The following is a 12,816-nucleotide window of genomic DNA, read 5'->3' on the forward strand; positions in this document are numbered from 1 at the left end:
AATTGAAATGAATACCATGAACATGAAATAATAAAAGAAACATAAAAATCTCATGAACAATTAGATGTATCTTTTAAGATTTGTAACTCCCAATTAATTATTGGGGGTTACAAAAATGTTGAATTACCAAATTACCCTTATCATTAATTTATAATTTAGATTTGAACCTAAAGTGAAGAAAGAATGTGATTGATCAAGATCGGTTTCCATAGTTTGTACCATATGGTTGGTTTCTATTTGAACCAACCTCTATATATATATATATATATATATATATATATAAACACAAAAGTTGTATAAAATCCCCAAATTTAAACTGAAAATTGAGAAATTTGATAAAAGCAAGACATGAATCCAGACATTTTGTGAAACGGCAACAATGTTATCATCTCTATTATTACAACTTGTGTTATTAGTTTAGTTTCAAAAATTATAACCGCACCCACATAAATATATATCAAAAACATTTTACTTTATCCATTACGACATAACTATGAAGCGGTGGCCTCGGCCACCATATTCCCATGTGCCACTATATTCCGCTACATAGGTCCGCCCTTGTTCCATAGTTTCCTAGAAATAACATCCACTGTAATCTTAGAGGCCGTTTACCAAACACTTACTTTCATGAAATTTAACACTATTATTTACTTACCGGGTAAGATTTTAGTCCACCAAAATGACATCGTATGCAACAACTTACCCGGTAAGGGTCTACCGTAGTAAGAGTCGTCGTCCTCACTTACCGGGTAAGACTCTTGGTCCTTGTCTCGCTCTTGAAGTTGAGAGTTTATTAGAAAGAATATACATCTAAATAATGCTCAACTTGATCACTTAAAGAAGTTAAAACTGATGAACAATATAAAAAGATTCAATACAACAGATAAAATTCAAGATGAGAACATAAAAATGAAGACGTTAAAAGAATTAATTTTTTTACGATGTCATAGTTTAATCAACTTTTATTTCTCAAGATCAATTATAAATAAATAAAAAAAGAACAGTTTAAATCTTTGCCCAAAAACCGGTTAAGAACCAACCTCGTTAATTATTTATTTATTTTTTTGCCAAAAAGGACCGGTTATTCTAGAAACACCAATATCCCATAAATGGTCCACTCGAGGTGCGTTTGGTATGGACATGACATGACATAATATAGATTGTTGTTTCACATTTGACATGACTTTTATATATAAGAGACAGGAACAGAGTGGAACACAGCGGAACAGGCGTGTTCCACCCCCATCATGTGGAACATACTTATATTTTACTAATATGACCTCAAAATAAGACTTAATTCTTTTCTAAAATATCAAATACACCTTCCTTTTTTTACATTTTATTCGTTTTTAATATTTTATTTATTTTATTTTATTTTATATTTTTTAAACTTTCACTATACTGTACTTAAAATAATATTTTTATAGGTTTCTGTAGTTGGTTAATTATGTAATTTATTCAGTATTAATAATAAAAAATCATATAGAAAAAATATGAAATAAAAAAAATTAATAAGTATTTGAACTTTTTAATTTGGTGTCACTTTAATCGTGTTGATGAAAATTTTCTAATAATATATTTTGTTATAAAAATATTTATTTTATTATATAATTTAATAGATTACAAAACTTAGTCAAAATATATAAATAACTCGTTAATAGTAAATTAGTCATTTTATTTGTTTTGTCATGTTCAATTCTGTCTTACCAAATTTTGAACAGTTGTTATGTCCAGTCCTATCTTATAATTGTGTCCTATTCTGTCTCGATACCAAAAACACCCTTATAATTAAGGAATAAATTGGATAGAGGGGGAAGGTGAAGGGGAAGGGGAGGGGGAGGGTTCCCCTGTTGATGTTTATACTACTAAGGATGAACACTATGTTGTTAATTACGACGTTGTTGCATGGTGCAATAGCAAATTACGGACTAAGGTAAAATTACAGTGGTCAAATTGCGATGAAAATTGCGTTTCCGATATTAATTTGACCGATATTTGAGATGAAATCACGGACTGATATTCTGATATTTTAGCTTGAGCCTCTTTAGAACTACGTGTTATTTTTATTTTTTGGGCTTTTATTTTGAATTTTTTTGACTTGGGCTTGTAATTAGATTGGGCCCTTATCAAACATTCGGTTTATAAACTTAACTTAAAAGATTCGGTTCGGTTCGGTTTGTAATTTATTTCCAATATCGTATCCTTCCTTACTGAGTTCGACGACAACAACAGTCAACCAAGAAAAGTTCGACCTTCTTCTCCTACTCCCAATCTCCAGTGACTTGACGAAAGCTTTTGCTCCCCTCCACCTTCTACTTCACCGTCGATCCTCAAGAGCTTATGTTCCGGTCCACCTTCTTCATCAAGTTCTCAACAGCTTCTTTTCCAGCATATAGATGCATAGATATATATATATATATATAGGGTTGGGTTCACGTGAGACCAATGGTTTTTCGTGAGACCCGTGAGACCAATTTATGTTCATTGATCAACTTTATAAGTTAATGATCTAATGGTCTAAATTGACGGTGGCAATTTTGTGATTATTGAGAAGTCTCGTGGCGTTTTGTGAATGTTTAGATTTTCAGATTGTAGATCTAATCCAAGGGTTGAGAATTGGTCTTACGGGTCTCACGAAAAACCATTGGTCTCACATGATCCCATGTCTATATATATATATATATATATATATATATAGGTGGAGGTTCAAACGAGAACACCTCCATTTTACGAGAACACCCTTATCACATGTGATAATACGCGTGAGGAGACCCTGTGATATGCGGACGACGTGTTCTACGACCTAGCCCGCGCCAAAGGTTGTTTGCGTCTATGATTTAGCATCACATATGATGGTCTTCATGGATTATAGTATCATATCAACAACACCCTTATCACATGTGATAATACATGTGAAGGGTTTAGTGGTGTAAGGACGACTTGGCCCGCAACCAAGATCGCATCGAAAATCGTCCGCGTCTCTGATTTAGTATCACATGTGTATCATATGTGATGGAATAATAGTATCACATGTGATTGTCTATAGTAAAAGAGTGTTCTCACGTTCTCGTAAAATAAATGTGTTCTCGTTTGAACCATTCCCTATATACATATATATATATATATACATATATATATATACACACACACACACATATATATATATATATATATATAATTCTAAGAAATATTATATGAACCGCTATTTTTGGATACCATCACTATAACTGATATTTCAAATATGGGTCTTCAACGCAATTTTATATTTTCACCACTATAACAACATATAATGAACATTTGGATCTTGGAATATGAGTCCACCTTAAAGAGACACCTTTACAAACACACCATTTCAAATACGCAATGTCTTAAAAAGGACTGTTTACCAGACATTTATCTAATAAAAACTTACTGGGTCACTTATCTTACGAGATAAACGTGACAATAATCAAAAATCTTACCTAATTAATGCTTACAGGGTAAAATGTAGCATTGCTTTTTTTTCAAAGACTTAGAATCTTATCGCTAAGTTAAGTGAAAGTGTGAACTCTCACCCGCTATATGATTAGCTGCTAATTCGACACTCTCACTTACATTACCAGTAAGATTCTAGGCCATGAAAAATGGCATCTTATGCTAAAATTTACCTAGTAAACGCTAACAGGATAAGATTCCTTCTTATCCTCACCCTCACTCACTCACTGAGTAAGCCCTCTTATCGGGTTAGATTCTCGATCCTTGTTCCGTTCATCATATAAAGATAATTGACCTGATAAGTGCTTACCGGGTAAGTGTTTGGGTATACGGTTAAGAAGCCATCATGCTCCTTGTTAATCCTCAATACAGATAATAAGCAAGTGATGAACCATACGTAAAACAGGAAAGTTTATTCATTCAGGAATAACATCGAACAAGTGGTGTGCAAAAAAAATACAAGGATAAACCAATAGGCAACTGTCATAGACGACCCATTCCATAACATCAACACAACTAAAACCATGGAAGAAATTAAGCATCCACGCAAGCATTAACTGAACATCAAATTAAAATTTAACAAGAAAGTAATCCTACTCAGATACCGCCGGCGACGAAGAAGATGAATCTTCAACGACCGTATCAGTGACGAGAGTCCACTCCGGAGGAAGAGAAGGCAAAGGTGGGTAAACGGCGGGGCCACGGTTTCTGTCCCACGCCTGAGTCTTCCTAGGCCTTGTTTTCCGGTGGTGTGCGGTGGCCTTCTTCTGCGGCCTCGATGAGCATTCTATCACTAACCCCAGACTGTTTCCATGACCGTAACCAACTGCAGGCGGCGCTACACTTGTCGTACCACCGGAAAATCCATGGGATGGTTGCCGGAGAATAGGGTTGGGGGAGAAGGCAACGATTTTGACACCGAAGATCGCCGAGACCGACATCCTTTTTCGACCGTTCGTAGAATGGGTGAGGATCTGAGTGGATTCGTTGGGTTATCCAGTTACATTCAGTCGACGACGTCGTTCTATATGAAATTTTTGTGAGAATAACTGAGGAAGCCCAGAAAGAGAAAGCCCAAATGGTTTTAACCCATAAACAATGATCTTAGACTTGGCCAAATTGGGCCGGTTAAGTTCGGCAAAAAATGGGGAAAGTTATTGTGAGAAGTGTAAGAAAAAATCTGAATTTTCAATCATTTTAATTTCATATACATTCATGAATTACGCTTTAGAAGAGAATTGATCTGGTGCATACTGGTGCACCTCATTAGTGTTGACATTTAATTATGATTGATATAAGTATATGGAGATATCTTCTTTTGCTTCTCACTATAACTTCTCTTCTCACAGGAACCCAATCCGATTACGATCAGGTTAAAACTATATAATGGAAATTGATTAAGGGACCAGATTTTTAGACCCGTTACGAAGGCTCGGGCTGGAAAAATTGATGATGAGCTTCTAGAAGAAAACGCTAAGACGAAAGCAAGAGAAATCAATAATTAGACAAAATGAAGATTGAATTGATGGTTGAAAATGAAGACAAAACGAGGTCCGTTAAGTATTTGGGACCAATTACATCTGAACCATATCGGTTATGCATTTTTCTGGAAGGATTCGGAGCGGGACTTACATGGCTGGTGCCGGATTGTTTTCAGGTTAGGCTCCAAAGGTCAAAAGTGTCTGGAGGTTTCAAGTTCGAATTCAAGAAGGAATACAAATCCTCTTATGGCCACGGAGGTTTAAATGTGATGACTCCGGACTACCCGTGAAGCAAGTAGTCGTACTGAGATTGATCGACTTGTATAACGGGTTGGATATCCGGGTAATAAAAAAATGTAATTGGCTCTTTTGTTTTTTGTAATTTTGAATTTGAATTAATTGGCTCTTTTGATTTTTGTAATTTTAAATTTGAATGATGATAAAAGAAAATGAGAAAGAGCAGGTAGTATGTGTTGTATAGCAGGCGCCACCAACTCATCACCCACTCAACACATTGTCAAAGATTCAAGTTTCATAAATTATTATTGTTATTATTATTAGTATTTAGTAGTAGTCGTGAAATGTATCGAGACACATCTTGATTTCATTATTTTGTTTTATTCTTTTTTTATGTCGATATAATATGATTTTATGTGGTTTTGAGAACATGATAATGTTTTATTTTTGAATAAAATATAAATTTGAAAATATCATAAAATCTGAAGAAGAAAAATATCGATATCAATATCAAATTAACATTTTTTAAAATTCTTGTTTTTGATATAATTTTCTTAATTCAAAAATTTTTTTTATTATAATTTAATTTAGGTTTAAATTATATGAAAAGAAAGGAAAGATTTGTCCTAACTTGGGATTGATGCATCACTAAGTATACTTCCAACATATCGTCTAATATGCACTTCTTTGGAAGGCCGTTCAATCCAGTAGTGTTGTACAGAGCTACTTATAGAGCAATATTAATTACACTTCGTTGCAGAAATCCAATTTGATCTTCCATCTATACTATCTTTTAATTATTGTTATATTTCAATATTTGATTATCAGATCTCTCAAATATATTTTCTCTCTGAAGTTTTATTGCTTCCAAAAAAACTCATTTTCTAGAATCTCACTTTAAAGTTGACTTTTGTGACTCTCTTTGCATATTAAATCTTTGTGGAACAATATTTGGTATTACTTATCATTATTACTTGTTTTAGACGATACTTATAAGTCATGTATACTTGCATGATTTACTTGTTGATGTAGCCTTTTGATGATATAGTTATCCAGACATCAAAGGGGAAAGGGAAATTGTAAAGAGGTATTTTTGCTTGCATGGGATGTTAGGATAACATGTTATCTTTTGTATTGAATATTTGTTATGTATACAAGTTTTGTATGGAGATTTTGTAAAAAAAAATTGGTAGCTACTTTGTAATGTAGCTTTTGTAAATAGTGGGGACCAATTCTTTAAATTATATTTCTTGATATATGAAAACATATGTTTATATGAAAAAATATGATTCCAGATCGTTACAAGTTCATACATGAAGGTTTAACAATTATATGTATATAATGTAGTACAAAAATGTAGGTTCAATTATATATCAAAAATATATGTTAATAGTTACTTAATAAATTGTTTTCAAAAAATTCGTGTTCAATACTTAATAATAATACAACATTTACAAGAAAAACTGACACTAAAATGACGAGTGTAATATGAGATTTTAGGTTTAATTATTTTGTACTGATTTTAATGTTAGAAATGATACGTTTATTTTTATAAATAAAAAACTTTAAAGAATTTGTTATTATGAACGATTAAGTCTATAAACATTTTTTACAACAAATAAGTCATGTATTTTCTAAAATTAATTAAAAAAATCCAATAAAATAAAAAGTAAATTAATTCAAAAAAGAATTGTGTAAAAAAGTTAGACCATGACAAACTCAAGACACTACTACAAGTATGGGGTGATAGCCACTAAAATTTAAAACACTTCAAACCACACAATAAAACATACAACTCTAAAAAGTCACCACACACCTCATTCACTTTACATTAAATTAGGTAAATACTTTAAAAGAATTCATCTATTTGTTACGTCAGATTTTTATTAAATAAAAATTATCTTTAAATACTTATTTCAATGGTTAAATCTTTTTTAAAAAAAATCTTGTATTTTAATTCATTTATAACAAGTTGTGTATCCGTGCAATGCGACGGGAGCAATGAATTTTAACGATTTTGAAGTTTCACTTGTTTTATAAGATGAGATTTAGATTTGACGATGATATGGATTATACTTGGTCTTTGCATATTAATACAATTTGAATAAATAAGAGTTATGGTTCCAATTACAGTCTATTGATGAAAAAAATTATATGACAGTTTAAAATCCAATATATTTAAACGACTCCATAAATGTATTCGATTTACACCAAGAGCAAAGAACCAAGAAACTTGAGTTTTAAGRTAAACACWCAAAACCAATAAAAAAACTACAAATTTGACAGATCATAAACCATGAAAAGACAAAAAAAGATGGGTTTTAGAATGAAATTTYAACTGCTTACCCTATTTCTTGTTCAGAAACTCAGATTAAAATTGAATTAATACATGTATATATATATATTTCAAAAAAACCCAAGAACATATTAATTCAAAACATATTATACAGTGCAATTTGAACAGCCTAACCCCAAAATATATAGTATATATATAAATAAATAACTATAAAAGTATAAATCGTAAATATTAAAAATATTTTTTCACAGTATATATAATATATAATAATATAATTAAGTCAAAAACTATTTAATATTAGACTCATTTTGAAGGTATTAACGAGACGATTATAATGGTGTAACTTGTTAAAATAAAAATGTATTTTTTAAACATGTTTTAATTGATATACGATTATGTATGTTAATTTGATAAAAGTTTAAAATGAAACATTTAAAAATAAAGGACGTAAAGTAAATTAATTAATTAATTATAGGGGTACAAAGTGTAAATTTAAAATTATAATTTTAAAAAAATCTGTTGTGAGAAGGTGAGTGTATGTGATGAAAGGAGGGAGTGAAAAAGTGAAAAAGTGAGTACAAAAGGGCATTTTGGTCATTTAGTATTTTAAGATTTTAAGACTTTTGTTAAATTTGTTTAATAAGATAGTATAGATACACATACATAAATTTTTAAACAATTGGCATCCCCCAAACTTTTAGACGTCCAAGGGGTCGTTTACCTAAACACTTACCAGTAAAATTCAACACAATTGTTTACTTACCGGCTAAGATTTTATTCCCTAAAACGCATCGTATGCAACAATTTATCCCGGTAAACGCTAACCATGGTAAAAGTCTTCGTCATCACTTACCAGATAAGACTCTTGATTCTTGTCTTCGCTCTTACCGGGTAAGATTTTTAGTCCTTGTCATATTCATCCGGTAAAGTAAAGTAACTTGATAAACACTTACTCGGGTAAGCGTTTGGTAAACGGCACCTAAATCATTTTTCAAGTTATTGCTCCAGTGGTTAACTTTTTCATCAACTAATTCTCAACTTTTTGTTTTAAGTTCTTATTTTTACCCGTTGGAGATGCTGAACATCCGCAATAGTCAAGTCTTTAAATGCTTACTCCAATGGTCAAAAATTTCAAATACTTATCTAACAATCATTTATCATACATCACTTATCTTACTATCTAAGCATGCCATTACTCATAGCAAATGATGCTACCCTATCAGAGTTGAGATAAAACGGGTATACATCGGTAAATACAGTAATTTTCTCTTCACACACATCAACATCAACATCAAAACCTACTTTTTACATTTTCTCAGACAAAATACACTTTTAGCAACAACCATTTTTTTTTATCTGACTTTCTAAAAAAGGAAATATGATAAAACAAACAATCCCTTTGAATAACCAACCACCAAAAAGATTGAACACAAAAACATTACTTCTCCTTGAAAAAACCAGAAAAAGAAGACAAAAACCACACACCTAGTTACAAAAAACCACAACTGGTGCACACTCTCCTTATGTACAACTCTTGAAGCATGATGTACAACCCTCACTCAGCCTTCACACTAAATCTTCTGGCTGGCAGAGTTCCTTTCTCAGCCTTTGGGAAAAAAGCCTGCACGCATCTATGCTCAGATCAATCGCCGCCGACAATGCCACAAACGCCGCAGCATCCTCCGTGCAGTTCACATGCTGCACGCTCACCTCCACCATCATCGCCGCCGCCTTCCTCCGTCCTTCTCCCTCCACCGTCGCCGCCATCACAAAACCTTTGTATGCACAATACGGCCACAACCCATACCCAAAATCCCCACTCCCTCTCGGACTACACACCGGAGACGTCACATTTGATTTCCGACCACTTCCGCCGCCGTTCCCGGCCCCTATGTCGATTACGAACTTCCCACCTTTGCTTGAGCTCAATGTGGACTCCGCCAGTACAACGCCGGCAGCGGCGGAGTCCGGGATTAGTTCAAAACGGTAACCAAGGCCGTCATGGGCACCACGCTCACGCCAGGCCTCGAGCCGGCCCCATGGCTTCCATGTTCCGTCGCCGGGACGTAAGATGAGCCAACAACCAGGGTTCGACCGGCTGACACGGTCGGAACCGGGAGATGCGACGAACGGAGTCACCATTGATGCGGCGGCGACTGGTGATCCAGAGAGATCGTGGACGGTTACCGACCATCCTTTTCTCTCCTTTCCCGGCCGTTCTCTCTCGCTTCCGAAAGAACTCAACCACCCTCTTGAACCACTGGGCTCTGACTGTAACGATCTGAAACAAACGATTGAAAAAGGAGGATTAATTTTTCTATTACTACAAGAGATTGAATCTACTTCTACCGTTTGATGAATTAATCCACACTTGAAGCAAAGAACATTACAGTGAATCAAAACATGCTTTTGATTCTCTTAATCTGAATCAAATCTAATGAGAAAAGCCAGGGATCTTGTTCAATTTAAGATTTATGAACAGGAAAAGCAAGCTTTTTAGGTTAAATTAATTGTAATTAATTTATAACAGTAAAAGTTGAAGAAGCATAACAATGGCGGATGAATCTAATTCCATCTAGGGTAAAATTAGAATCAAAATCCGCCGAGTGAAGTTTTAATGTAAGAAAAACAATACCTAGATCTATGATTACGGTCGCCGGCGGTGGTGGAGCGTAAGCTGAACTTGCAAGTAAAAACCGGTTGCCGGATGTTCCCTTGGATTTGAAAAACCTGAGGACTACACACCGGCTCACCGTCGAATTGGAAGACGAATCTCGGATCTGGCTCCGCTTTGACATTCAAATGAAACTGCGCGCTAGAAGAGCTTTTATCGGCGTCTTTGCCGACAGTGATCCATCCATTGTGATAGACGCAAGCTTTGCTCTCCGTTCCGGCGAGATCCAACGGCACAATCACTTTCCCCAACAACTTGCCGGAGCTCAAACCGCAGCTACTTCCTCTCCGTCCAGTAAAAATGGATATCTTCAAACAAAGCTTTCCGGCAAAAAGAGACTTGGCTACAAGCTTTTCGAGATGAGACTTGCTCAAATGGAAAGTCGCAGCTAGGGTTTGAAGTTCAAGGTTGTGACTCTCCGGCGGAAAAAACGGAACAACGGCCGTGTAAACCGGAAAGTTCTTGAGCTTGATCTTGCAAAAACATGGCGATGAGGATGGGTGAATGACGGAGCGAGCAGCTTTTGACGCAACAGGTATCCTGAGGGCTAGATTGCCGACTGTAAGGCGAACAAAAGGACAGGGGTCCATTATTCGCCGGCGATTGAAAGGGCGACAGTGATAATGTTCAGGTTAAAAGGAAGAAGAAGAAAGAGAAGCCATGGAGAAACGTGAAGATGGTGATTGCCATTTTTGGGTGAAGCTTTATTTGTTCAATCTGAATGGATGATTCTTCTTCTTCTTCTTCTCGTCGTAATCTTGGTGCTTTGATAACTGAAATTAGTGCTTTTTGTTTCTCTTTCATCATAATCTTATATGTACGGAAAAAGCGTGAGTGTGAGTGACTGTGTGTGTGTGAGGGATTTTGCAGGTTTGATCCTTTCATTTTGTATTAGTTGTCCTTTTTGGTCCTCAATTTTAAATCAACTTTATTATTTAACCCTCGCAATTCATATTTAAGAAAAAAAAAAGGTAGACTAAGGTGTCGTTTACCAAACTCTTACATGAGTAAGTGTTTATCGGTAAAATTCAATACTATTACTTATTTACAGGGTAAGATTTTTTAGTCTACCAAAATGGTATCGTTTGTAACAATTTACCTGGTAAGCGTTAACCATGGTAGGAGTCGTTATCATCACTTACTAGGTAAGACTCTAAGTCCTTATTTTCGTTCTTATCGGGTAAGATTCTTGGTCTTTGTCATATTCATCAGTAAGGTAATGTAACTTGATAACCACTTACCAGGCAAGTGTTTGATAAACGACCCCTAAATACACCCTTTATATTGCTAACTACGTTTCTACCTACTAATAGTCTGTTTGGCTCAGGTTGAGGCATGAAAATGGGAATGAAAATGAAAATAATTTTTTTTCTCACACACATCAATAGCTAGATTTACTTTTTACATTTTCAATACATGATTTAAGTTAACTCTAACATAAGTAGAGTTACATATAGTAACACCAAAAAGAACTCGTACAATAATTGGTATATGGGCATTAGAACAGGTTCATTTGAGAACTGTTAGTATTTTGAAACTGTAAGAACCAACTAGTCATGAATTATTTATGATGAATATTATGAATAACAAAATGCATGATGTTCATGATGAATAATGTTTAAGTATATTCAACATGAATAATTTGTTCTCAAAATATTTACAGTTGCTAAATGAACTTTCTTTTATCGGCATAATCAAGTGAGAATTTCAAAAATGTTGAGAACCATGAGAACTAGGGGTGAGTAGTGGAACCGGGTACCCGGCTATGGAACCGGAACCGCCTTGGAACCGCCGATTTCGGAACCGAAACTGATATGAGTGGTTCTGGTTCCGGTTCCTAAAATACGGAACCGATTGAGAATGGTTCTGGTTCCAGTTCTCAATTTTTCAGAACCGTTACCTGCCGGGTATCCGGTATTTTTCAATAAAAAATAATTATTATTTTTAAATACCAAATTTATATTAGGTTTACATCTTCATTCTTCATCTTCATTCTTCATTCTTCATCTTCATTCTTCATCTTCATTCTTCATATAAAATGATTCGTATTTTTTCAAATTGTGTGTTCATTTGGATTCATAGTATGTAATCCTTAAACTTTGAACATTTACCATTATAATATGTAATCGTTAAACTTTGAACATTTTTTATTAGTCTATCATGGTTTATAATCGTTAAACAATATTTGTAACCATTATTCTGTATAATTTGTATTCTTGCTTATTTATTTAGTATTTTGACAATGTTTTATTTTTTATTTCTAAATAACAAAATCTTAATATTTTAGGAAGCGGGTACCCGGAACCGGAAACGGTTCCCGGCGGTTCCGGTTCCGATTCAAAAATTTTAAGAACCGCTCTAACCGGTTCCGGTTCCAATATCTCAAGAACCGCCGGTTTCGATTCCGGTTCCTGTCAAAAAGGGCGGGTACCCGCCTATGCTCACCCCTAATGAGAACTAGTGAAATATGTGATGTTTCATGTAGTATTATTTCACATTGTGAAACAAATGATAGATGTTTAAAGTTTTATCTTGTGAAACAAATATATGTAAGACAATATCATAAATCTAGTCTTAAATGAAACAAATGCATGTGAGTTCTTAACATTATTTAGGTTCTCACTTGATTTGTTATATATATATATATATATATA

General features: G+C 34.1%; 2 protein-coding genes across 2 annotated transcripts; both read right to left on the minus strand.

The window, feature by feature from the left end:
* Positions 1-3,865: 3,865 nt before the first annotated feature.
* On the minus strand, positions 3,866-4,455 carry LOC112514544 (50S ribosomal protein 6, chloroplastic). The gene has a single exon (XM_025121072.1). The coding sequence runs from the start codon at positions 4,413-4,415 to the stop codon at positions 4,068-4,070; it is 348 nt and encodes a 115-aa protein (XP_024976840.1). The 5' UTR covers positions 4,416-4,455; the 3' UTR covers positions 3,866-4,067.
* A 4,314-nt stretch (positions 4,456-8,769) lies between these two features.
* Positions 8,770-10,900, minus strand: LOC112514690. The gene is made up of 2 exons (XM_025121285.1): positions 10,124-10,900; positions 8,770-9,769 (listed from the first exon to the last, which is right to left on the minus strand). The coding sequence occupies exons 1-2, from the start codon at positions 10,750-10,752 to the stop codon at positions 9,055-9,057; spliced, it is 1,344 nt and encodes a 447-aa protein (XP_024977053.1). The 5' UTR covers positions 10,753-10,900; the 3' UTR covers positions 8,770-9,054.
* Positions 10,901-12,816: the final 1,916 nt, after the last annotated feature.

Source organism: Cynara cardunculus (assembly GCF_001531365.2).
Source record: "Cynara cardunculus var. scolymus isolate 2C chromosome LG 6, CcrdV1, whole genome shotgun sequence".
Classification (NCBI taxonomy): domain Eukaryota; kingdom Viridiplantae; phylum Streptophyta; class Magnoliopsida; order Asterales; family Asteraceae; genus Cynara; species Cynara cardunculus.